Source organism: Falco peregrinus, chromosome 19 (genome assembly GCF_023634155.1).
Source record: "Falco peregrinus isolate bFalPer1 chromosome 19, bFalPer1.pri, whole genome shotgun sequence".
In the NCBI taxonomy this organism is placed as follows: Eukaryota; Metazoa; Chordata; class Aves; order Falconiformes; family Falconidae; genus Falco; species Falco peregrinus.
The window spans coordinates 6,029,714-6,051,317 of NC_073740.1; the positions used below are offsets into that span (position 1 = coordinate 6,029,714).

The 21,604-nt window shown below is 68.3% G+C and overlaps 7 protein-coding genes across 17 annotated transcripts; 2 read left to right on the forward strand and 5 right to left on the reverse strand.

The window, feature by feature from the left end:
* Positions 1-872: 872 nt before the first annotated feature.
* On the forward strand, positions 873-5,109 carry ADAMTS4 (ADAM metallopeptidase with thrombospondin type 1 motif 4). Its single transcript, XM_055792100.1, has 9 exons — positions 873-1,041; positions 2,186-2,509; positions 2,699-2,831; positions 2,928-3,098; positions 3,189-3,475; positions 3,555-3,741; positions 3,857-4,032; positions 4,104-4,279; positions 4,368-5,109. The coding sequence occupies exons 1-9, from the start codon at positions 910-912 to the stop codon at positions 4,777-4,779; spliced, it is 1,998 nt and encodes a 665-aa protein (XP_055648075.1). The 5' UTR covers positions 873-909; the 3' UTR covers positions 4,780-5,109.
* A 103-nt stretch (positions 5,110-5,212) lies between these two features.
* LOC101925031 (uncharacterized) lies at positions 5,213-8,096 on the reverse strand. 4 transcript variants are annotated; one of them, XM_055792136.1, is made up of 5 exons: positions 7,277-8,096; positions 7,011-7,079; positions 6,324-6,438; positions 5,881-5,982; positions 5,213-5,777 (listed from the first exon to the last, which is right to left on the reverse strand). In XM_055792136.1, the coding sequence occupies exons 1-5, from the start codon at positions 7,825-7,827 to the stop codon at positions 5,643-5,645; spliced, it is 972 nt and encodes a 323-aa protein (XP_055648111.1). In that variant the 5' UTR covers positions 7,828-8,096; the 3' UTR covers positions 5,213-5,642. The 4 variants fall into 4 exon arrangements, with proteins under 4 accessions (XP_055648111.1, XP_055648110.1, XP_055648108.1 ...); XM_055792135.1 differs by having other exon boundaries at positions 5,866-5,982; positions 7,277-8,070; XM_055792133.1 differs by having other exon boundaries at positions 5,853-5,982; positions 7,277-8,059.
* A 107-nt stretch (positions 8,097-8,203) lies between these two features.
* On the forward strand, positions 8,204-10,844 carry B4GALT3 (beta-1,4-galactosyltransferase 3). Its single transcript, XM_055792121.1, has 6 exons — positions 8,204-8,642; positions 8,878-9,113; positions 9,208-9,398; positions 9,480-9,602; positions 9,787-9,891; positions 9,969-10,844. Exons 1-6 carry the CDS (start codon positions 8,387-8,389, stop codon positions 10,459-10,461), a joined length of 1,404 nt encoding a protein of 467 aa, XP_055648096.1. The 5' UTR covers positions 8,204-8,386; the 3' UTR covers positions 10,462-10,844.
* Positions 10,754-13,667, reverse strand: PPOX (protoporphyrinogen oxidase). 2 transcript variants are annotated; one of them, XM_055792118.1, is made up of 12 exons: positions 13,512-13,667; positions 13,297-13,431; positions 12,732-12,847; positions 12,523-12,655; positions 12,293-12,437; positions 12,015-12,205; positions 11,865-11,925; positions 11,672-11,790; positions 11,463-11,576; positions 11,230-11,379; positions 11,105-11,147; positions 10,754-11,027 (listed from the first exon to the last, which is right to left on the reverse strand). In XM_055792118.1, the coding sequence occupies exons 1-12, from the start codon at positions 13,596-13,598 to the stop codon at positions 10,891-10,893; spliced, it is 1,431 nt and encodes a 476-aa protein (XP_055648093.1). In that variant the 5' UTR covers positions 13,599-13,667; the 3' UTR covers positions 10,754-10,890. The 2 variants fall into 2 exon arrangements, with proteins under 2 accessions (XP_055648093.1, XP_055648092.1); XM_055792117.1 differs by having other exon boundaries at positions 10,754-11,147.
* A 302-nt stretch (positions 13,668-13,969) lies between these two features.
* On the reverse strand, positions 13,970-19,120 carry USP21 (ubiquitin specific peptidase 21). Of its 5 annotated transcripts, XM_055792099.1 has the most exons (14): positions 19,016-19,111; positions 18,121-18,205; positions 17,235-18,048; positions 16,232-16,291; positions 15,855-15,978; positions 15,646-15,757; positions 15,421-15,558; positions 15,278-15,342; positions 15,078-15,181; positions 14,916-15,002; positions 14,757-14,835; positions 14,507-14,614; positions 14,305-14,415; positions 13,971-14,203 (listed from the first exon to the last, which is right to left on the reverse strand). In XM_055792099.1, the coding sequence occupies exons 3-14, from the start codon at positions 18,021-18,023 to the stop codon at positions 14,034-14,036; spliced, it is 1,947 nt and encodes a 648-aa protein (XP_055648074.1). In that variant the 5' UTR covers positions 18,024-18,048; positions 18,121-18,205; positions 19,016-19,111; the 3' UTR covers positions 13,971-14,033. The 5 variants fall into 5 exon arrangements, with proteins under 5 accessions (XP_055648071.1, XP_055648074.1, XP_055648069.1 ...); XM_055792096.1 differs by lacking the exon at positions 18,121-18,205 and having other exon boundaries at positions 13,970-14,188; positions 19,016-19,120; XM_055792094.1 differs by lacking the exon at positions 18,121-18,205 and having other exon boundaries at positions 19,016-19,120.
* A 219-nt stretch (positions 19,121-19,339) lies between these two features.
* UFC1 (ubiquitin-fold modifier conjugating enzyme 1) lies at positions 19,340-20,459 on the reverse strand. Of its 3 annotated transcripts, none has more exons than XM_055792150.1 (6): positions 20,258-20,459; positions 20,111-20,178; positions 19,969-19,986; positions 19,770-19,846; positions 19,612-19,702; positions 19,354-19,535 (listed from the first exon to the last, which is right to left on the reverse strand). In XM_055792150.1, exons 1-6 carry the CDS (start codon positions 20,415-20,417, stop codon positions 19,464-19,466), a joined length of 486 nt encoding a protein of 161 aa, XP_055648125.1. In that variant the 5' UTR covers positions 20,418-20,459; the 3' UTR covers positions 19,354-19,463. The 3 variants fall into 3 exon arrangements, with proteins under 3 accessions (XP_055648123.1, XP_055648125.1, XP_055648124.1); XM_055792149.1 differs by having other exon boundaries at positions 19,372-19,535; positions 19,923-19,986; positions 20,295-20,455; XM_055792148.1 differs by lacking the exon at positions 19,612-19,702 and having other exon boundaries at positions 19,340-19,535; positions 19,923-19,986; positions 20,295-20,455.
* Positions 20,460-20,719: 260 nt separating this feature from the next.
* Positions 20,720-21,217, reverse strand: LOC106112900 (apolipoprotein A-II-like). The gene is made up of 2 exons (XM_013304771.3): positions 20,970-21,217; positions 20,720-20,890 (listed from the first exon to the last, which is right to left on the reverse strand). The coding sequence occupies exons 1-2, from the start codon at positions 21,170-21,172 to the stop codon at positions 20,773-20,775; spliced, it is 321 nt and encodes a 106-aa protein (XP_013160225.1). The 5' UTR covers positions 21,173-21,217; the 3' UTR covers positions 20,720-20,772.
* Positions 21,218-21,604: the final 387 nt, after the last annotated feature.

Sequence of the window (21,604 nt, forward strand, 5' to 3'; positions counted from 1 at the left end):
CCCAGGGGACCCCCAGACAGGAGTGCTAAGGGGTGCTGGGGCAGGGAGGGCAGCTGGGCCCTGCCCCCTCGTTCCGAGAAGGGAGGAAGCAGGATGTGGCCCATGTCCTGCCCAGCTGGGCTGGGGGCCAGGAGGTGACTCGGGTGTGACACACGGGTGGCCCTGCTGGGAAGTGCGGACATGGGGAGGGGACAGGCGGGCTGGCACCGGAAGGCTGGGATGAGGGGACAGGAAGGGATGGGGGGCATAGGGATGAATGAAGAGGATGAGGATGGATGGGGCAGGAGTGGATGAAGAGCATGAGGAAGGATGGAAGAGACAGGATGGGAAAGGATGGAGGGGATGGGCAGGGATGGAGGGGACAAGGTGGGATGAGGAGGATAAAGAGGGATGAAAGGGACCAGTAAGGATAAAGGGGACAGAGCAGTGGGGTGTTAGGGGGCAGCGGGTGCTGCAGGGTGGGAGAGCACCCTGGGGTGCCCCCAGCCCCGTGCCCACCCTGGGCACACCAAGGCTGCCCCCAGCAGACACCTGCACTGCCCCTGGCCCCTGCTGCCCTGCGGGTGCCCTGCAGCAGTTCCGGAGAGAGGGTCCCGGTGAGGGGACCCCAGCAATGGGGTCCTGGTGAGGGGGTCCCTGTGCAGGTGAGGGCGTCTTGGTGCAGGTGGTCCCAGTGAGGGGGATCCCAGCGAGGGTGTGTCGGTGAGGGGGATCCCCCGGCTCGGCCCAGCTCCCTGGGGACCCTGCTCTGCCTTCCCGGAACGACGGGGGGCGGGGGGGGGGGGGGGGGCCGGGGCTCCCTGCCGCGCTCCGCCCGCCCGGGGCCGCCTCTCTCGCCCGTTAAAAGGAGGCGGCGGGGGCAGAGCCGGCGGGGACCTGTTGTCGCGGCGCTGTCGCGGTGCCCGGGCCATGCGCCGCGCGCTCCTGGCGCTCCTGGTAGCCGCCGCCGCCGGTGCCGCGCGTGGACCCGCCTGTCCCGTAACGGCACCGGACGAAGCCGGGGCACGGTCCCGCGTGGGGCCGGCCCCGAGGAGAGCCAAGGTACGGCTGGGCCGGGACACGGCAGACCGGGATGGAGCGGGACTGACCGGGATGGCATGGGATGGACGGGGACACACCGGACGGGGACTGACCGGGACGGGCTGGGATGGACGGAGATGGGACGCACCGGACCGGAGTGGAGCGGGACTGACCGGGATGGGCTGGGATGGAGAGAGATGGAACACACCGGACTGGAGTGGACTGGGACTGACTGGGATGGGATGGGATGGACTGGGACACTCCGGACCGGTACTGACTGGGATAAGCTGGGATGGACAGAGATGGAACACACCGGACCAGAGTGGACCGGGACTGACTGGGATGGGATGGACCGGGACCAGGATAGGCTGGGATGGACCGGGACGGACCAGACCGGGATGGACCGGGACTGACTGGGATGGGATGGACCGGGACGGACCGGGACTGACTGGGATGGGATGGACTGGGACCAGGATAGGCTGGGATGGACCGGGACGGACCAGACCGGGACGGACCGGGACTGACTGGGATGGGATGGACCGGGACGGACCGGGACTGACTGGGATGGGATGGACTGGGACCAGGATAGGCTGGGATGGACCGGGACGGACCAGACCGGGACGGACCGGGACTGACTGGGATGGGATGGACCGGGACCAGGATAGGCTGGGATGGACCGGGACGGACCAGACCGGGATGGACCGGGACTGACTGGGATGGGATGGACCGGGACGGACCGGGACTGACTGGGATGGGATGGACTGGGACCAGGATAGGCTGGGATGGACCGGGACGGACCAGACCGGGACGGACCGGGACTGACTGGGATGGGATGGACCGGGACGGACCGAACAGTGGTGGGCTGGGACCGGGATGGACCGAGACATAGCGGACCAAGACGGACCGGGACCGGGATGGGCGGGCTCTGGGATACTTCGAGCCGAGATGGGCCGGGCCAGGGGCGGGCCGGGGCGGGCTTCCCCTCCGCCTCCAGGGGCGCGGCCGGGACCCGCCCCGAGGGGGCGACCGGGGCCGCGGGCGGCCGGACTGGGACACGCTGGTGCAGGGCCCAGAGACACCGGGGTGTGCCGGGCTGGCACGGGCACGGTGCTGGGGGGCACGGGCTGGCGCCGGTGCCCTGCCCCAGCGCCGCTCTTCCCGACAGCGCTTCGCCTCGGTGCCGCGGTACGTGGAGATGCTGGTGGTGGCGGACGAGTCGATGGCCCAGTTCCACGGCGCGGGGCTCCACCGGTACCTGCTGACGGTGCTGGCGGCGGCCGCCCGGTCCTTCCGGCACGGCAGCCTGGGCAACGCGGTGGAGCTGCGGGTGACGCGGCTGGTGGTGCTGGGCCAGGGCACCCCAGGGCCCCCCACCACCTCCAACGCTGCCCAGATGCTCCGCAACTTCTGCCAGTGGCAGAGGGGGCTCAATGTCCCCGACGAGGACAGTCCCCTCCACTTTGACACCGCCATCCTTTTCACCCGGCAGGTGTGTGTGTGGGGTGAAAGCTGGGGGGTTATTGTGGGGGTACTGCAGGGCTCTTTGGGGTCCCTGCAGGGTGGTCGTGAGCTGGCAGGGTCCCTGGGTGCCCCTCAGATGGGCCCACCCCAGAGAGTTTGGGTGCTGGCTGGGCTTGGGGTGCCCTGGAGCACCTCCCCATGCTCTGCCTGCCCCCAGGACCTGTGCGGGGCAGCCACCTGCGACACGCTGGGCATGGCTGACGTGGGCACCATCTGTGACCCCGAGCGGAGCTGTGCCATTGTGGAAGACGATGGGCTACAGTCGGCATTCACAGTCGCCCATGAGCTGGGTGAGCAGCGGGGGCCAGCATGGGGGGGACACACACAGCACACCTACTGCCACCCATGAGCCCCTCCAGGGCTGACACCACTGTCCCTCGGCACAGGCCACATCTTCAACATGCTGCACGACACCTCCCAGCCCTGCCAGGAGCTGAATAGCCGCTCTGGAGCCACGCGCCACATGATGGCCCCTGTCCTCTCCTCGCTGGATCCCGGTGAGGTGTGGTCCCCCTGCAGCACCCACTTCATCACTGACTTCTTGGACAATGGCCACGGTACGACCCAGCACAGGGGATCCTGGTGCAGCCACATCCCATCTCGGTGCTCTCAGGGACCCCTGGTGTAGCAGTGCCATGTCCCCGCAGGTCACTGCCTCCTGGACAAGCCCCTGGAGTGGCTGCAGCTGCCCTCAGCGCTGCCGGGCAGCACCTACCCAGTGCTGCAGCAATGCCAGCTCACCTTCGGGCCCCACTCGCGGCACTGCGGTGACCTGCAGCCGCCCTGCGCCTCGCTGTGGTGCACCGGCCACGTCAGTGGCCGCTCTGTCTGCCAGACGAAGCATTTCCCCTGGGCCGATGGCACACCGTGCGCGCCGGGCAGGGTCTGCATGGATGGGCTCTGCGTTGGCACTGGCCGCCTGCAGGAGCTCACCGTGAGTCCCGGAGAGGCGGCGGGGTGGGCATTCACCCACCAGCTCAGGTTTGACACTCCCTGTTGTTTTCTGGCTGCAGACACCTGTGGACGGTGGTTGGGGGCCATGGGGGCCATGGGGCAGGTGTTCACGCACCTGCGGTGGTGGCGTCCAGCTCTCCCACCGCAACTGCACCGCGCCAGCACCTCGCCATGGTGGCCGGTACTGTGAGGGGAAGCGCACCCGCTTCCAGTCCTGCAACGTGGAGGAGTGTCCCGGCAGCACCCGTGAGTGGGGCTGGCCAGGGGTGGGGAGCAGGGGTTGCACCGGTCCCCGGTGCAGGTTATGGGGGCAGGCTGGGGGCTGCTGCCGGTGCCGACTGTGCCACACTGCTGCCGGCAGCCCTCACCTTCCGGGAAGAGCAATGTGCCGCCTACAACCATCGCCCTGACCTCGTCAAGGGGCTCCCAGCCCCCCTGGACTGGGTGCCGCGCTACAGTGGCGTCTCTGAGCGGGACCAGTGCAAGCTGACCTGCCAGTCCCAAACCCTGGGCTACTACCATGTGCTGCAGCCAAGGGTGAGTGTTCCCCTGTCCGCCAGGCACCCCAGGGTGCCGCCGGCAGGCGCTGAGGCTGTGCCATGCCACAGGTGGCCGACGGGACGCCCTGCTCCCCTGAGAGCACGGGGGTGTGTGTGCAGGGCCGCTGCATCCCTGCTGGCTGCGACCGCGTCATTGGCTCCAAGAAGAAGTTCGATAAATGCATGATGTGCGGTGGCGATGGCTCCAGCTGCACCAAAGTCTATGGCTCCTTCACCAAACCCCGGTAAGCACCCCAACGGTGGCGGTGGGACTGGGGGCATGCCACCTGCCGGCTGCCATCATCTCCCCTCCAACCTCACTGTGCCCCACAGCTATGGCTACAACGACGTGGTGACCATCCCGGCAGGTGCCACGCACCTCCTGGTCCGGCAGATCTCGGCGCAAGGCGGTGAGGATGTCTTCCTGGCACTGAGGCAGCCGGCTGGCAACTCCCTCCTCAACGGTGGCTATGTCCTTGTGCCTTCCCCGACTGACGTGGTGCTGGCGGGTGGTGCGACCCTGCGCTACAGCGGGGCCACGGCAGCCACCGAGATGCTGGCAGGCCGGGGGCCGCTGCATGAGCCCCTGGTGCTGCAGGCACTGGTGGTGGATGAGCGGCGCCCACCAAGATTGAAATACAGCTTCTTTCTGCCCCGGGCGCAGAGAAGCCCATCAGCAGCCTGGGAGAGGCAGAAAGCCGAGATCCTGGAGATCCTCAGGAACCACCGGCACAAGCAGCAGTGACACAAGCCCATCGGGGCTGTGGCTCGGCCAGGGAGCGATCCCAGCGGCACCGCAGCTCCTATTTATTTGGTTATTTATTGTCCATTGGCAGCCAGGACACTGTCCATGGAACGGCATCGGGCAGCCCCTCAGCAGAGCTCCAGGGGCTTGTGCCACGCAGGGGACAAACCCCGGTGCAGGTAACCGCATCTACCTCAGCCCTTGCATGGGCAGAGTGGGGTGGCCCCCTGGGCAGGCCCCAGGGGCCCCCGCCCTGGCTGCAGTCCCCCCTGGCACAGCCACTCAGCTGTGATTTATTGCATTGCTGTTATTTAAAGCTATTTATGGAGCTGACTAGCGTGGCGTGTGGTGATCAGTGCAGCGGTACCAGGCACAGCAACAACGCTCGGGAGCAGCTGTGGCTGCATTAACCCTCCCTTACTGCTCCCAGCATCTTTCCCCCACAGGGTGCTACTAGCAGCACCCCCGCTCCCCAAGAACAGGGGACCACCAGCCTTGCCCAGAATGGGACTTTATTGGGTGCTGCTGCATGCAGCCTCTTGGGGCAGCTGCAGCTCTGTACCTGTCTCTTGAGGCGGCAGCTGGAGCCGTGGGTAAGGCAGCGTCCTGCCATGCTGTCAGCCTGCCCCTAGACATCCTGGGGTAGAAAATCCCACACCTCTGCACCCCAGGGATGGTGGGGCTAGGCATCCGCTCTGCCAGGGAGCCCCAGGACCCCACCGCTGCACTGGATCAGTGCTGCCAGGTGGGTGCCCAGGCTTTGGGGGCAAGATTCACCCCCGGAGGGATGGCAGAGGGCTCACTGCCAGGCACCGAGGTGCTGAAACGCCATCACGGCTCTGGATCCCGGTGTGAAGCCACTGTCAGCATGTTTCCAGCATCCTCCCACGTGCTGGGCGCGGGGAGGTCAGAGTAGGGGATGGGCAGCGGGCTGTACCCAAGGTCTGTGCCCAGCGGGGGGCTGCGGCTCCAGGGGAAGAGCCAGCAGAGCACAAAGCCTGGCCGGAGGGAAGGGGAGAAGCATGAGCCATGCTGGGATACCTGGCCCGACAGGCCTTCCCAGCCCCACGCACCCTGCCCAAACACCTCCTGCAGCAGCACCAGTTTGGGTTTTGGGGGGCACAGCTCCTCCTGGTTTGTCTCCTTCAGTCCCTGGTTACAGATCTGCTCCAGGGGAGTCTCATCCATGATGATCAACATAACCTGGGGTGACAGGGACATCACCGTCAACATGCTGCCACCCCCACTTGCCCCAGTGCCCCATGCCGCTGCCCCACTAACCTAGTCATAAAACACAGCAGCAACGAAAGCCCCAAAGAGGAGAGACTCCAGCAGCAGGACGATGCAGTGAGCTCTGGGAGGGTGGCCACGGGTGAGAGTAAGACCATTGGCTGGGGCCAACGTGGGGCACCCCAGAGCCCGTTCCCACTGCTCCCAAGGCAGACCCAGGGTCCCACCACGGTGCCACCACCCAGGCCCTCCCCTCTCAACGCAAGTTCCTCTACACAGGAGAGAGACAGGACCCCCGTGCTAACCCTACTTACGTTCGGACGTGGTTGCTTGCCATGTCTCCTCCTGCCGCCATCCCTGCTGGACTCCTGCCTGCCGGTCCCAGCCAGGCAGCCAGCACCAGCCCTGTGGCGTAGAGACTGGCGAGCCCTGGCACAGAACAAGCAGTGAGCTGGCAGATAGTGAGCATCCCCCCTACACACACTGCATCCCCTGGAGCTGCCTATTGCCATGGGGCTGGGCACCCCAACAGCCCCAGAGCCTGGCCAGGGACCCAGGAGTGGGGCTGCCCCATGGGGAACAGGGACCTCCATGTGACCACTCACCAGTGTAGAAGAGGAACTGGATGAAGTATTTCTGGTTTAACTCCCTGATGCAGTTGTTGATCCTATGGGTGGACAGATGGGTGACAGGGGTCTTACTGTCCCTGGTCCCATCTCAGAGCACACTCCAGTGCCCAGGGACGGAAATGACCCATGGCAGAGCCCCTTGGACTTGCAGTGTGGGGCCATACCAGAGGTGCCTACCAGGGGCAGTGGTGGGCACGGGGCGGGCGGTATGCCTCGCAGCAATTGCACACTGTCCAGTCCTCCTGGCTCTGCTGGGACGGCACTCAGCAGGGACCAGCTACCAGGGCTGCTCCCAGCAGTCACAACGCAGCCCCTCACCCCCATGTCACCCCACCGGGTCCCCTGGCCACCCCCTCAGCGCCCTGGTCTCACTTGCTCAGGCTTTCGCCCCACTGTGCAGGACAGAGAAGTCGACGGTGGTGTTGGGGAGGGGAACCACACCTGGGGACGGACGGGGCAGGGGGTGACACGTGAGACCCCACCTCACCGGGCCGCCACAGCCCAGCTGCCCCCGGGCAGGGGCTGGGCACCCGCTCCCCGCCATGGCAGTCGGCCGGTGCCGCGGGGGACAGCGGGCCCCGGGGCGAGTTGGGGTCCGCAGGGATGCGGGGGACACCCGGTGGCGGGGGGGCGCTCACCAGGGTCGGCGAGGCCGGCGCGCGCGGCAGGCCAGCAGCAGAAGCACGATGAGGTTGAAGGCGGCAGCGTGGAACGGGCACCAGGACGCGGGGAGGTGGGGGCGCGGGTCAGGGCGGCACCACGGGGGCCCGACCAGGACGAGAACCCTCCCCCGGCCCAACACCTTCCACACTCCCGGGAGACCCCTCGGGTCCCCCCCCGCCCGCTCCTCCGGGGCCCGGCGGCACCTGCCGCGCAGGGCGGTCTGCGGCAGGACGTGCGCCAGCACGGCGTAGTCGGCGTAGCCCGCACCGAAGTAGCTGAGCAGCGGGCAGAGGGCGCCGCACGCCTCCCGCCCGCAGCGCCCACCGCCGCCATGGCGCCCCCGCCGGAAGTGGCGCGGAGCTGCTCCCAATCGGAGCGCGACCCCGCGGTGACGTTGCAATAGGGGCGGGACAACACGCGGAAAAAGGGGGGGGGGGAGGGGGGGCCCGATGGCGTGTGCAGTTGCCGCGGCGACGGAGCGCGGGCGGAGCTTGCCTTGGGCACGCCCCTTGCGGGGTGTGTCCATATTGAGGCCCCGCCCGCTTCCGGAGGGTTGGGCTCCCCCGGGTCCTGCCGCCCGTCACTCCGTATTCCCACCCGGGACCCCGCCCCCCGCCTGAGCACCCTCTGAGCGCCTCGGCACCCCGCCGGGCCCCCACTCGCTCCCCTCCAGGCACCTGCGACCGCGTCTCCCCTTGGCACCCCCAGCCTGCCCCAGGAGCCCCGGTGCCCCCGCCCCGGCCCGATCTGACCGGGAGGAGACCCTGCCCCTGCCCCCGCCCCCACCCGCTGCAGGCGCTGCTCGGGGCAGGCACCCGCTCCCGAGCGGCCCCTTTAACACCCACCACGTCCGGGGCTCCGCCCCCTACGCCCCGCCCGCTCGCTCTCTCTGTTCCAAGATGGCGGCGGCGGCCGGGCGGGGCTGAGGCGCTCCCGCCGCCCGCAGGTACCGGAGGGTCCGGCAGGGCACCGGGCCCGACCGTGACCCCGATCCCGCTGCGCCCGCGATGCGGCCCGGCGCCCCCAGCCGCCCGCGGTGATCCGGGCCCGCGACGATCCGGGCCCCCGCCGGGCCGGGCCCCGCCATGCTGCGGCGGCTGCTGGAGCGGCCCTGCACCCTGGCGCTGCTCGTCGGCTGCCAGTTCGCCTTCGTCGCCTACTTCTCCCTGGGCGGGTTCCGCAACCTCACCTCCCTCTTCGGCCGCGCCGCCGGGCCCGTCTTCGACTACTCGCGCACCCAGGACGTGTACGCCAACCTGAGCCGGCTGCTGCCGCGCCAGCCCGCCCGCCCCGACCCCGCGCAGCCCCTGCCCTTCTGCCCCCAGCGCTCGCCTCTGCTCGGTGAGTCACCCGCCGCGGTGGGGCAGCCACAGCGGCCGGGGGCGGCGCGCCGGGGGGGCGGCGGGGCACGGAACGGCAGTGCCCGCGGGGAAGGAACCGGTTCCGCGGCTCCCAGCCCGGACCGACCGGCTGGACCGGGCTGGGGCGGTGGCGAGCGGCCCCGGGGACCCGCGCACCCCTGCGGCGGGCGCCGCCCCCACCGCCCCACGCCAGCCTCCTGCCTTCCCCCGTGCAGTCGGGCCACTGACTGTGAGCTTCAGCCGGGTGCCCACGCTGGAGCAGATCCAGATGAAGAACCCGGCGGTGCGGGAGGGCGGCCGGTACCAACCTGCCACCTGTGAGCCCCGGTCCCGCACCGCCGTCATCATCCCCCACCGCAACCGCGAGACCCACCTGGGCCACCTCCTCTACTACCTGCACCCCTTCCTGCAGCGCCAGCAGCTGCAGTACGGCATCTACGTCGTGCACCAGGTGAGTCCGGTGGGTGCCAGGGGCTTTACCGTGTGTTGGGGCCTGTGCTGGGCTTGTGCCGAGGGTCACAGCTGCCAGCCCCCTCTCCCCGCAGGCAGGCAACTCCACCTTCAACCGTGCCAAGCTGCTGAACGTGGGGGTGAAGGAGGCGCTGAAGGACGAGGAGTGGGACTGCCTCTTCCTCCATGATGTCGACCTCATCCCTGAGAACGACCATAACCTCTACACCTGCGATCCCTGGAACCCCAAGCATGTCTCCATTGCCATGAATAAATTCGGGTACAGGTGGGTGATCACAGCTGGGGGCGAGCCAGGAGCGAGGGGATGGCCCTGGCCCTGGCTCAGTATCTGCCCCCTCTCTTGCAGCCTGCCGTACCCCCAGTACTTCGGGGGGGTCTCAGCTCTCACCCCTGACCAGTACATGAAGATCAATGGTTTCCCCAACGAATACTGGGGCTGGGGCGGTGAGGACGATGACATCGCCACCAGGTAGGACAGCGCAGGGATCTGCCAGTCTTACCCTTCCCCATGTTTGTCCCCTGCTGGGAGGCACTGGCCACTTGCTGGGCCCTGGGATGGCATCACTGTGCAGGACAAGCTGCCCCACCAGCGGGGACACAGGCAGTGTCCCTGTGCCCTGGCACCCTTGGGTGACGTGGTGGCTTGTCTGCAGGGTGCGCCTGGCTGGCATGAAGATTGCCCGCCCGCCCATCTCCATCGGCCACTACAAGATGGTGAAGCACAAGAGTGACAAAGGCAACGAGGAGAACCCCCACAGGTCAGGGGGCTGGCAGGGGGCGTGGGGGTCCCACGGGCAGCTTGGCCGTGACATTCCCCTTCCCTTGTACCTTCCAGGTTCGACCTGCTGATCCGCACACAGCGGATGTGGACACAGGATGGGATGAACTCCCTCACCTATGTACTGCTGGCCAAGCACCTCCACCCACTCTACACCAACCTCACAGTGGACATTGGGATGGACCCTCGTGCTGGGAGGGGCCGCAGGGGGCCAGTACCGGGCCACGAGGGACAGAGGTACCGCAGCAGCACCAGCCTTTTCCGGGAAGAGATGCTGCGCAAGCTGCCCCGGGATGCTGCAGGGTGGGGGGGCAAGGAGATATCCCTGTCCCCCCAGCTGCCCACAGCCACCCTGCAGCAGCCACTGGCAGGTAATGGCACCCAGGGTGGCACCAGCTCCCCACCGGCACCAGGGATCACCCAGCACAGCCCCGAGGCTGCTGGGGAGGGTGATGCACACCTGGGGGGCAGTGCAGGCATGGCTGTGGCACAGGAGAAGACCCTGCCTGCCCATGGGGACAACCAGAGCCTGCTGCAGGGTGCCCACTAGCCACTGGCTACTGTGGACCCCACATGGACTCTTGCTTGCTGTGACCCAGCACCAGGGTGCACAGGGTGGAGGAGCTGCAGCCAGGCTGGTCGTGCTGTGGCCTTGCTGGAGAGACTCAGGGGAGTGAGCCCTAGTGCCAATCACATAGGGAGCTGCTGGCCATGGGGCCGGTGCCTGGTGCTGGGGGGCACCCCCCAGGAAGGGTTGCAGGCAGAGCTGGGGTGAACCAGGGGCTTGCCTGGCCCCATCTCCCTGAGGGCCATGGGTGCCCAAAGATGGTCACAGGCTGTGCTGCCAGCACACGGTTATTTATTCTATTTATGAGCTGCTCCCTGGACCTTTATAAGGGTTTTTCAATAAAAAAGAAACCACTTTGTCCTATGGCCATGGGACTGCCTGGCGCCAGAGGGGACCCAGGGATGCTGGGGCTCAGTGCAGCTGCCCCAGCAGACGCCCAACAGCTGCTTTGGCACTGGCAATGCAGTCGTTGACCGAGACGCCAGTGTAGGAGGCCCCAATGAGGCTGAGGGGCAGCTGCTGCTCTGCCAGGAAGCGGCCGATGCGCTCTGCAGGGATGGGGATGGGTGGTGGGTGCCTCTGTGGGGTCCAGGGGAGGACCCCCTGTGCCCCAGCTTCCTCTTACCTATGCGCTGCCAGTGGCCCAGTGTGTACTGGGGAATGCAGGCCTGGGGGGCAGAGCAGCTGGTGAGCCCAGTGGGAGCCCCTGGAGCCCACCCCAACACCAGCCCCCCCAGTGCCATCACCCACCTGGTGCACCTTAACAATGGAGCGGGTCGGGGCTGGCTCCAGGCCCAGCTGCTCCCGCACTGCTGCCTGTGCCCGCTGCAGCAGCAGCGCTGGCGCCACCGCCGCCGGATCCCCAAAGCTCTGTCTGAACCAGGCACCTCCCAGCATCACCTACATGGCACCAGCAGCATCATGAGCCCCCCCAGGCTCTGGATCATCCCTGTCCCCCACAACATTCATCCCCAGCCACTCACCGTCAGCCGCACCGAGGTGGCTCCTGTGCCGTTGTGCTGGGGGAAGGCCACTGAGTCGTAGACGATACCCAGAAGGGAGGCATCCTCGGAGGAGGGCACCAAGTGCCCAAAGCCCTGGGCAGAAGCAGCAGTGGGAGTGGGATGGGGTGACCCGTGGGTGCTGGGGTCACCCGTACATGTTGGGGCACACCTGTGGGTGCTGCTCTTACCGTGACAGGCAATGTGATGCCCTCGTACTGCAGGTTCACCACAGCCACAGACACAGCTGGGATGCGCCGCAGCTCCTGTGCCAGTGGCTCAGCCTCGGCTGGCAGCACCTCTGCCAGGGCTGAGAGGAGAGGGGACATCACGGGGGGGATGCCACCATCCTCCCTGCCCTGGTGCAACCCAGGGCACACCTACCTGCGGCCGGGAGGGCACTGACTACATGGTCAGCTGTCACGGTGCTGTCTGCCAGGATGAGCTGTGGGAGTGAGGAAAGCAGTGTGCCAGGGGGAGGCACTGTGAAGGGGACCCAAGTGTCCTGCCACCCCACCCACACCAGGGCCCTACCTGCCAGTGGCCACTGGGGTGCCAGCGCAGGCGGCGCAGGGGTGCATGGCAGTGCAGCTCAACCCCACGTGGGCGCAGGAAGGCCGCCAGCGCCTCGGCCAGGCTCTCCATCCCACCCCGCAGTGACCACTGGCTCCAGTGCTCGGCCCGCGCCCGCTGGCTCAGCCTTGACTCAGCCCCACGCTCCTTCCCTGCAGATGACAATGCTGGTGTCCCCTCGTGTCATAGAGGTGGCACCAGGGCGTCCCCACCTTGTGTCCCCCAAGTCCGGCGCTCACTGGAGCCCAGCGCCAGCCCCAGCAGGACAGATCGCCGGTGCCGCTCGGCCTTGAAAAGCGTGGGGAAACAGGAGCGGATGCTCAGTGCTCGGCAGTCCCCAGCAAACACACCCCGGCACAGGCTGTCCACAGCAATGTCGGCCACCTGTGGGGACATGGCAGGATGAGGCTGGTCCCCGCCTGGCCCCTGCCAGGCCCCGATAAGGCTATCACTCTGTGCAGACACCCACCTCCTGGCCGAAGCGGCGATGAACAAAGGCGTACACGCTCTCATCAGGCTCCGTCCCGGCTGGTGCCAGCAGGTCCCGCACCCCGCTCCAGAGTAGTGCCCGCGAGAAGGGGGGCACTGGCCACAGCAGGCCCCTGTAGACACCGAGGGCTCAGGGGAGGGTGGCCCACACACAGGTGGCACCGGGGTGGCACTGGGGCAGGCACCTACTGCAGGCCTGAGGGCAGTTTGTGCAGGGCTCCGCCGGTGTAGAGGAATCGGTTCCTAGAAGCCGGGTGGTCTCCAGGGACAGGCAGGACGTCACCCTCCAGGCCGAGCTCAGAGACCTGCAGGGACGTGGCAGGGACGAGCACGGCAGAGGGCACAGGACCTGCCCCAGGGTGCCCTCAGCCAGGCCCCAGCACCCAGGCAGGAACCCCCAGACCCTTGCACCCACCCAGGGACCACCTACAGACCCCAGCACCCAGGGACGCCTGTCCCCCAGCACCCTACGCCAGGGCCACCCCTGGACCACTGCACCCTGGGAACCCTGTGCCCTCGTGCTCCCAGACACCCCCAACCACCCAGGGAAATCCCACAGACCCCAGGAGCCACCAAGCCCCCCCACCCCCAGACTCCATCACCCTAGACCAACCCAGGGACACTCCAGCCCCCAGGAGGCACTCAGGGACCCCTGACTCCAGCACCTCGCTCAAACACCCCCCACCAGACCCCAGCACCCTGGAACCCCCTTGGCACCCCGAACCACGCGCCAGGAACCCTCAGCTCCCCCTACCATGTGCAGGGTGTCGGTGCCCACCACGCCCCCGGGGCGGATGCCCCGGGGCCCGTGCTCGAACACGGCCCCGTCGGCGGTGCGGGTGCTTTGCAGCCACCCCCCTAGGCGGGCGCCGGCCTCTAGCAGCAGCACCTGGGGGACGCCACGGTCACCACGGGGACACCGCGGCCGGGGTCCCGGCCCCCCCGGGGGACTGCCGGCCCCGCGCTCACCTTGGGCGGGCGGGCGCCGCGGGCCAAGTGGTAGCAGGCGGCCAGGCCGCTGATGCCGCCCCCCACGACGGCCACTGTGGGCGGCATGAGGGAGCTGTGCTGGGCCGAGCCGACCCCCGGGCGCGGCAAGCCTCGCCCCTTCTCGCCGATAATGAGAGGGCGGGGACAGCGCGACGGCGCGCCAATGGCACTACGCTGTCCCCTGACGGACAGGCGCGGGGCCCGCCCGCCGCCCTGCTACGGCGGCCGGGCCGGGCCAAGGGGCGTCGCAGAACGGCCAGCAGTGAGCCCACCCCTTCTGCCACTAGCCCCGCCCCAAAAAGTATTACCCCGCCCCTTACTCCATAGTCCCGCCCCCTGATTCAGCCCCGCCCCTCCCTCACCCCCCCCCCCCAGCAGAGCACCGGGCCCTGGCCAGGGCCAACCCTTCACACCTCCGACCTTCACCTTTTTAGCTTTTTTTTTAATAAATTTATTCACAAAAGCCACGCCCGGGGCAGCAGCCACCCCCGCCCTCTGTCTTCATGCCACCCCGGGGGCTCGGGGGCCGCAGCCCTGGCCCAGGGAGGGGGCAGCCCCGCACTTCAAGGTCCGAGGGGGCTCAGGGCCTCCTGCCGGGGGGCTCCTCCAGCTCGTAGAAGAGGACGTAGCCCTCGCTGGACGGCACCTGGTTCTCACTGATGGGTGAGACGCTGCGGCGGCACCCTCAGCCTGTGCCCACCCCAGCTGGGCAGGGGGGCACAGGGCCCAGGCGAGGGGGTGGTGTGGGGGTGGTGTGGTGGGGGTCACCTACCGGGAGTCATTGTAGACACGCCAGCCAGCCGGGTCCCGGCAGAAGGCGGTGTAGTGGCCATAGTGGACACTGCCCGAGTGGTTGCAGAGGGCGTAGAGACTGTAGACAGGGCTGCCTGCAGCAGGAGGCTGGGCTCAGCGCTGCCCCCCCACCGCAGCCCCCCCACCGCAGCCCCCCACCGCAGCCCCCCGCCACACCTCACCTGCCTTCTCGCTGGCAAACTCCCGCAGGTTGAGCTGCTGCAGCGGGAAGTCCACGAAGACGGAGCACTTCTTGATGGAGTAGCGGGTGGTGGAGAACCGGTTCAGGTCTGGGTACCGTCAAGGGAAATGTGGCCCCAGGTGGCTGGAAGGACAGCAGCCCCCTCTGGTCAATGCCCCCCCCCCCTCCCCGCCAAGCATCAGCAGCTCCGGGGGTCCCAGGCTCCCCACCCTCTGGTCCGTAAAGGATACGAAGCACCAAGATGCGGGGGAAGCGCTGGATGGTCAGCTTCTTCGTGCTCCGCGTCCGCTGCCGGCACTTGTCGCAGACCTGCCGGCAGCACGGCACCAGTGAGAGGGGGCTGGCGGTGCCGAGCCAGGGGTGCCGAGCCACCGGCTGCAGCCTCTTACCGGGGCATTCTCCGAGTCCAGCTCCTCCTCCTTGGTGAAGAGGCTGAAGCAGTCATGGAGTGAGACCTTCCCCCCAGCAAAGCTTTTCTGCAGAGGGAGAGAGTCAGGTGGCGGGGACCAGGGAGCAGCTGGGGGGGCCGGGGGGCTCTGCCCTGTCCCTACCTTTGGGATGGGCAGGGAGAGATCGCAGAAGACCTCAAAGGTGGTGGAGCGGTAGCCGCAAGCCTGGCACTTGAGGCAGCTCTTCAGTTGCCCCACAAAGAGGTCTGGGGGTGAGGTAGGGTGTGAGGCTGGGCAGAGAGGGAAACCTGGAGGGTTTTGGGGGTCTGGGGAAGGTGTCACCCCTGCCCAGCGGTGCTCACCCACAATCTTACTGTCCTCCCTCTCCAGGTATCGCTTCCACATCTGATTGGCGCGTTCGTCGTCGCTGCAGGGAGAGGTGGCGGGTTGGGCTGCATACTGTGGCCACCCACCCAGGACCCCTGGGGACCCCTCTGCCCCTCACCTCAACATCTCAGGGTCCTCCAACGCGGGGGTCCGCCGGGTGTCTGAGAGGATGCTGGGGGTTCTGCGACCCTTGCGGTTGATCTCCACATGCAGCCGATCCATGAAGAACTTGAGGAACTCCTGTGCATCCTGCTGACTGCAGGGGGAAAGAGCCATCGTGCCCACCACTGCCTCCAGCCCCCCAGTTGCCAGGGGTGCCCCAGGGCAGAGGGTGAAGCCTCACCTGTATCCGGTGAAGGAGGGGACGTATTTCTGAAAGACAGCCTTGAAACGCCCGGGGTTGACAGCCTCAGAGGAGTCAGGGTGCCAGAGGGCAGCGATCACATCAGCGAAGGCTGCGGGGACGGGGACGCACGGGGTGTCAGTACCAGCAGGGTTTGCGTAAGACACGGGGCGGGGGGTGGGTGTAGGTGTGAGAAGTCCCCATCCCACCTTCGGTGAGCTCCTGGGGGGCACGGGAGCCAGGAGGCTGCTCCTGTTGGAAGTCCCGGCGCAGGCAGTAGTCCCGCAGAGGCTTGGTGCTGCTCAGGCACTGCAGCACGGCGTTCATGAAGCACTGCCGAGAGAGCAGCAGGGATGCAGTGACACCTTGGAGGGGGGCCGCTGGGCCTCAGCATGTCCCCCACCATCCTCTGCACTGCTGCATGTGCTCTGCTGTGCCACAGGGACCACCGAGGGGCTGGGGGATCTCCAGGGACACAACAGCCCTGGTGGGAGGGAACCGCTTCGCTACAGCTGCTGCAAGCCCGTGGTCCCCTGCACACCCCAGGACCGTGGGACAGGGGGGCTTGGGGGACGCGGGTGCTTACCGTGTTGCCCAGGTTCCTGAGGCCGACGTGGCCCGAGCCCAGCAGCAAGGTGTGGTGGGTCTGTGGGGACACGAAGGGACAGGAGTGAGACCTGTCCCCACGGAGCAGATACCTCCAGCCGCCCCTCAGCTTCTTACAGCTGGCCAGCCCCCCCGGCCACAGAGGCTTCACCTCACCACGGACGAGCAGCAGCCCCATGACAGCCGTGTGTATCACCGACTCGGAGATGTCGGTGCCATGGCCCTGCAGCTCCCGCTTGGTGAGCAAGGTGCGGTGCAACTTGCGTGGCAGCTCCACCAGCATGGCTCCCTGCAGCCCTGGCATGGCTCTGGCACCGCCTGGGTGCCAGGACGGACTGCGGCACCAGCATTGCTGGGCCCCCTCCACCTCCCTAAGCCACAGCTCATTAGCTGATCCGATTTCCCCTGGCTATTCTGGGCCTTGCTGGAGGCTCACCTCGGGGGGATTAATTAGCAGGAGAGCCACCTTGGGGACAGTGGGCATCCAGAGAACTGGGAGCAGAGGCAAACACACCCACCTGCTCTGCACCATGCCGACAAGGTGCAGAAGAGCGGTGCAGGGAGCAAGGTGGCTCAGCAGGGCCAAGGGGCAGCCCTGTGCCACTGGTGGGGAATGCGCCTTGGGGACCAAGCCATGTCACCGTCCCCCACCAGCACAGGCCCAGCCCCGGGATTTCAAGGTACCTAATCCTGACACGTGGCTCAAGACGAGTGGAGGCCAGGGCCCAGCTACTCCGTGGGGCGAAGGTGGATGTGGAAACAGGCACTGTACTGGCCAGCACCCCTGGAGCCAAGGCAACTCCACCCTTTTGCAGCTGGGGTTCCCCCAGGAGGAATGGAGCAGGGAGAGGTGAGACTGGCACCACCATCCCACCCCAGTGCTATCACCGACCCCGACAGAAGCGAAGCTGCTGCCCTGCAACCAGGAGCAACATGAGGGCCAGGGCATGTCCTGCTGGTGGGACAAATCGTGAGGCTCTTACGGCTGCCGCCTTCTCCTCGGTCCTGCCGGGTGCCGGGACTCTGCCCAGGGCGGGGCTGCCGGGTGCTGGAACGTTGGGGCTGTGGGCGTACGGGGGGTCGGGGGCAGTACGAGTCCTTGGGCAGCCCTCAGGCCGGACAGACAGCAGCGGGGTGGCCGGCTTCCCATCCAGCCCTGAAGAGACGTTGACCCTCCGGAGAGAGGAGCTCCTCTTGAGAGCCAGCGAGCCAGCACTCAGCTGATGGCTACAGTCCCTCAGCACCAGCCGGCTCAGCACTGCCGCCACGTCCTCAGCACGGCCACCACCACCACCACCACCACCCTGGCTCAGGTCCCCGATGCTGATGGATTTTGAGCGGGCCAGGTTGCTTCGCCGGCGTTCTGCTTCGCGCCCCGCCAGCGAGGCCCCAGCAGGCAGGGAGAAGGAGGCGCTGCCCAGCACAGCACCTGCCTGGGGAGAACCAGGCACACGCACCGCATGGTCTGCCTTCATGGGCCCCCGCCGGCATGCCGAGCTGCGGACAGCCTCCCCCCGTTTTGAGGCCCGACCCCGGTCCAGCTCCAACTTCTTGCCGCGGTCGTCCAGCGAGCCAGGCCGGGGTGGCAGGAGGCGAAGCTTGGGTGCCGGGGAGAGCCCGTTGGCAGCGGTGGCAGAGGCCAGGGAGGCAGCATGGCGCTCCTGGCTCAGGGCCCGGTGCCCGCTGGGCAGCTTCGTGGCAGCCTTGGGCTGTGAGGTGATGACAGCATGGTCCCTGGCCCGGCCGATGCGGTGCTCCGAGGCTTGGGGCATCGTGGGGACAGCCAAGAGGGGAGCCCTGCAGGGAGAGGGATGGGCTGATACCCACGGCATCAAGCCGGTGTGCAGGGGCACCGGGGCATGCACCCACCTCTCTTGCCGCGCCTCCTCCCGCCAGCACTGCTCACAGCCCGCCGTGGCCAGCGGCCGGCCGGAGAGTCCCGTCGGCAGGGGCCCTGCGGCACAAGGAGAGATGCTCCAGGTCACCGGACGGGACCAGGGGGTGGCACACGGTCCCGGCGAGACCCCACAGCCCCCCCTCATACAGCTGCCGCGGCACCGACGGGAGGCAAGCGCTGTGCTGGCGGGTGAGTCGCAGAGGTGCCTGGCACCACCGGGATCGGGGCCCTCCTGCCTTCCTGCTCCGCGTTCTGCCGAGATCCCGCTCGGAGCGGCCGGGCAGCCACTCCCCGGCTCCTGCTCCGCAGGGGCACCTGGCACCGTCGCGGGCTGGGGGGGGGGGGCGCAGGCCCTGCGCAGGGCCCGCCGGTTCCCAGCGCCGGCCGGGGAGGGGCTGGGCCGCGGCGGCTGCACCCGGAGAAGGGCTGGAGTGGCCCCCGGGGGAGCTCCGAGCCGCTGAGCACCCGCCAGCCCGGCTCCAGCGGGTGGACCCGGCGGGAGGGTCCGCGGTGCGGCCGCGGGGGCTGCGGCACGGCGGGAGCCCCCAGCCTGCGCGAAGGGCTCCGCGGGGCCAGCCGCGACAGTGGCGAAAGCCCCCCGCCCCGCCCGGCCTCTGCCCCTCGCCCTCCCCTCCATCCCGGGCACCGCGCTGCAGGGCCCCGCGTCCCACCCCCTGCGCGGTACCGGGGGGCACTGCGGGGGAAGGGGGGGAGGCGGGGGGGCGGCGGGCGGGCGATCCCCCCCCCCTCTCGGCCTTGCTGCCCGCCCCTCGCCCCATCCCCGCAGAGCCCCTCCCCTACCTGCCCCCCCCCCATCCCCCCGCTGCCCCCCACCCCCGCGGGGCCACCGCCCGCCGCCACTGTTACCTCCCGCGGGCCGCCATGGCAACAACTCCCGCAGCACCCGCCGCCATCTTTGCGCCTCCCGCCCTTCGCCCCGCCCCCGGCAGCATCGCGCGCCGCACTGCGCCTGCGCCGCCGCAGCGCCACGCCCCCCGCCCCGCGCCACCGCGTCGCTATGGAGACCGCGCGGCGTCCCCCGCCGCTCTTAAAGGAGCCGCCGCACCCCGTCTTCTTAAAGAAACAGCGCGTTCCGGTGAAGTGTTACTGTAGGGTCGCGCTGGGCGGCTGGACCCCCGAGGTCTGGGGGTAACCCCGCTAGGACCCCCAGAGCAGCAGGCAAGGGCAAGGCTGGAACTGAAGAGTTTATTGAGGAGCAGCAGCGAAGTGGCAGCGGGGCAGTGGGCGCAGCTGGGGTGGGGGTGGGGGGCGGGCGCGGTGCTGCACCGCACCAGCGCTCCCCTCCAGCCACCGCTCACTTCTCCTTGTGCTGGATGATGCCTTTGGCGACGAGGTCGGGGATCTCCACAGCCAGCCACGGGCCCAGCTGTGGGGAAAGAGGGTGAGCAGCCCCACAGGGACCACCCCCCAAACGGGGACCCCCCCCCCCCCCCGCGACTCACCCCCAGCGCCATCAGATGGGCCAAACCGAATTTGGGGACGTTCCTAGCCCAGAGGGGCTTGAAGTGGTCGCTGAGGCAGATCTTGCCGCCCCTGCAGGGAGGAGGCAGCTGTCAGCTCCCCCCCGGCCCTCCTCGGGGCGGCAGCGCCCTTCACCCACCTGTACATCTTGGCTGTCTTCCCGTCCAGCTCGGGGATGGCAATCTCGGGGGCGGTGGAGGGGTAGGTCACCGGGATCTGGGGTGGGCAGACGGGGGTCAGCGGCCCCTCAAGCCCCCCGGCCCCGCGGCCCCCTGACCCCTACCCCACTCACATCAAACTCGATGGCAAACTCATACTTGAGCAGCTCATGGACGTACCAGCACTTCCCGAACCACCTGCAACACACGCGGGAGCGGCCCCCGCCCCCCTCAGTCCCGGGACCTCCTCCGCACACTGAGGCGGCCCGGGGGCGGCGGGAGGCCCGGTCCGTGCCCCACCCTACCGGCCCCGTTCACCCACCGGGTGCCCTCGGCGTTGGACTCTAGACGGAACCAGTCGTTGTCGGCGCGCTTGTTGTTCTCTACGTACTGGGGGGCGAGCGGGGGTGAGCGGAGGGAACCGGGGGAGAAGCCGGGGGGGGTGGGGGGTGGGAACCGGGGGACACACCGGGGGAGCCTGACCGGCGGGGCTTGGCCCGGCACACCTGGATGAGGGCGCGGTACTCCTCCTTCAGGCGCGGCGCCCAGCCCTCCCGGTCCCGCGGTCCCGCCGACGTCCGCAACAGCGGCAGCTCCGCCACCGCCCGCCGCGCCGCCTCCTCCGCCATCTCCCCGCCGCCGGAAGCGGCCCATCTTGGCTCGGGGCGGAAGTGACGACAGCGAAAGCGCTGGCCCCGCGCCGCCATCTTGCTTGGGGGCGCGACGCGCGGCGACAAGGGCGTGTAGCAGGTTGGCGCCGCCATCTTTATTAGGGGCACGCCCGGGGCGCGAAGCTGCTTTGGCGTCTTTACCTGTAGTGCTAGCAGCACTGAGTTTGTGGGGTCTCAGCCGCTCCCGCACCTCCTCCTTCCCTCCCTCCCTCCCTCCCTCCCTCCCCTGGGCTTTCCCCCAGCACCAAGGACACGGCAGCGGCAGCTCCAAGACTTTATTGTCACAGGGGTATGGGGGTTGCCGTGGCAGGGCTCAGGGCTGCCCCTCACCCTTGCCCAGGTCCAGCAGTGGTAAGAAGAGGCTGAGGACGTTGCTCTGCAGCTCCTGGGCCAGTGGGGCCAGCTGCTTGTTAGCCCGGTCCAGGTAGGCCCTGGTGGAGAGACAGGCCATGAAGGGGGTGCCAAGGGGCAGCTGAGGGGAGGCCCCATGCCCACTGCTGCCCCCCATACTCAGCCTGGCTGTGCAGCTCCTTTGCCTGCAGCTTCTGCGGCAGGTCTTTGGTCATGAAGTTGGAGAGAGACAGGAAATAGCGGCTGAAGAAGTCATCGATGGCCGCAGGGACAGCCTCCTCATCCGGAGTCTCGCGCCTCACCAGAGCGGCCTGGAGGTGGCAGGCGCAGAGCAGCACCAGGGCGGCCACCAGCACCTTCATCTCGGCAGGGCTGGGGGTCCTGTGGGGCTGGATCAGCGGTGGCTGGCGTGTCCCATGGCTCTACCATCCCCTTCTGCCCTGCAGCAGCTTCCCACCCCCCTGCTGCTGCTGCAGCATCCCCATCGTGCCCCATCCCACCCCATGGAACCTCGGTCCCCCTCCTGCCCTGCAGCACTGCCCCATCCCTGCCCCACAGCTCCAGTATCCCCACCCTATGGCCATGGGCCTGTCCCAGCCCCACTGGCATCACCCTGCCCCACTCCTGTCCCATCCCACCCCACGGCATTATCCACCCTGCCCCATTCCAGCCCCACAGCCTTGTCCTGCCCAGGCGCTGGGTGCCAGATAACACTCACCTCACAGGACTGTGGGGGTGCCCTCTCGGGGACTGCTTATATTCCCCGGGCCAGCTCCCGCCCCTGGGCCAGGGAG

What these genes read in the sequence shown, in the direction of transcription:
- ADAMTS4 (XM_055792100.1), top strand. Translation starts at nt 910, where the DNA reads ATGCGCCGCGCGCTCCTGGCGCTCCTGGTAGCCGCCGCCGCCGGTGCC. An exon ending in GCCGCCTGCAGGAGCTCACC is followed by an intron (nt 3,476 to 3,554) that starts GTGAGTCCCGGA and finishes TTCTGGCTGCAG; the next exon opens with ACACCTGTGGACGGTGGTTG. An exon ending in ACCATGTGCTGCAGCCAAGG is followed by an intron (nt 4,033 to 4,103) that starts GTGAGTGTTCCC and finishes GCCATGCCACAG; the next exon opens with GTGGCCGACGGGACGCCCTG.
- LOC101925031 (XM_055792132.1), bottom strand. Translation starts at nt 7,827, where the DNA reads ATGGACACACCCCGCAAGGGGCGTGCCCAAGGCAAGCTCCGCCCGCGC. An exon ending in TGGGGCGAAAGCCTGAGCAA is followed by an intron (nt 6,439 to 7,010) that starts GTGAGACCAGGG and finishes GTTCTGTGCCAG; the next exon opens with GGCTCGCCAGTCTCTACGCC. An exon ending in GCAAGCAACCACGTCCGAAC is followed by an intron (nt 5,983 to 6,323) that starts GTAAGTAGGGTT and finishes CTGTCACCCCAG; the next exon opens with GTTATGTTGATCATCATGGA.
- B4GALT3 (XM_055792121.1), top strand. Translation starts at nt 8,387, where the DNA reads ATGCTGCGGCGGCTGCTGGAGCGGCCCTGCACCCTGGCGCTGCTCGTC. An exon ending in GCATCTACGTCGTGCACCAG is followed by an intron (nt 9,114 to 9,207) that starts GTGAGTCCGGTG and finishes CTCTCCCCGCAG; the next exon opens with GCAGGCAACTCCACCTTCAA. An exon ending in ATGAATAAATTCGGGTACAG is followed by an intron (nt 9,399 to 9,479) that starts GTGGGTGATCAC and finishes CCTCTCTTGCAG; the next exon opens with CCTGCCGTACCCCCAGTACT.
- PPOX (XM_055792117.1), bottom strand. Translation starts at nt 13,598, where the DNA reads ATGCCGCCCACAGTGGCCGTCGTGGGGGGCGGCATCAGCGGCCTGGCC. An exon ending in GGGGCTGGCGCTGGGCTCCA is followed by an intron (nt 12,206 to 12,292) that starts GTGAGCGCCGGA and finishes TGTCATCTGCAG; the next exon opens with GGAAGGAGCGTGGGGCTGAG. An exon ending in CCATTGTTAAGGTGCACCAG is followed by an intron (nt 11,148 to 11,229) that starts GTGGGTGATGGC and finishes TCTGCCCCCCAG; the next exon opens with GCCTGCATTCCCCAGTACAC.
- USP21 (XM_055792094.1), bottom strand. Translation starts at nt 19,101, where the DNA reads ATGCTGCCGGGGGCGGGGCGAAGGGCGGGAGGCGCAAAGATGGCGGCG. An exon ending in TCTCCCTGCCCATCCCAAAG is followed by an intron (nt 15,003 to 15,077) that starts GTAGGGACAGGG and finishes CTCCCTCTGCAG; the next exon opens with AAAAGCTTTGCTGGGGGGAA. An exon ending in TGGACTCGGAGAATGCCCCG is followed by an intron (nt 14,836 to 14,915) that starts GTAAGAGGCTGC and finishes TGCTGCCGGCAG; the next exon opens with GTCTGCGACAAGTGCCGGCA.
- UFC1 (XM_055792148.1), bottom strand. Translation starts at nt 20,417, where the DNA reads ATGGCGGAGGAGGCGGCGCGGCGGGCGGTGGCGGAGCTGCCGCTGTTG. An exon ending in AGTACCGCGCCCTCATCCAG is followed by an intron (nt 20,179 to 20,294) that starts GTGTGCCGGGCC and finishes CTCGCCCCCCAG; the next exon opens with TACGTAGAGAACAACAAGCG. An exon ending in AGTTTGCCATCGAGTTTGAT is followed by an intron (nt 19,847 to 19,922) that starts GTGAGTGGGGTA and finishes TGCCCACCCCAG; the next exon opens with ATCCCGGTGACCTACCCCTC.
- LOC106112900 (XM_013304771.3), bottom strand. Translation starts at nt 21,172, where the DNA reads ATGAAGGTGCTGGTGGCCGCCCTGGTGCTGCTCTGCGCCTGCCACCTC. An exon ending in GAGCTGCACAGCCAGGCTGA is followed by an intron (nt 20,891 to 20,969) that starts GTATGGGGGGCA and finishes TCTCTCCACCAG; the next exon opens with GGCCTACCTGGACCGGGCTA.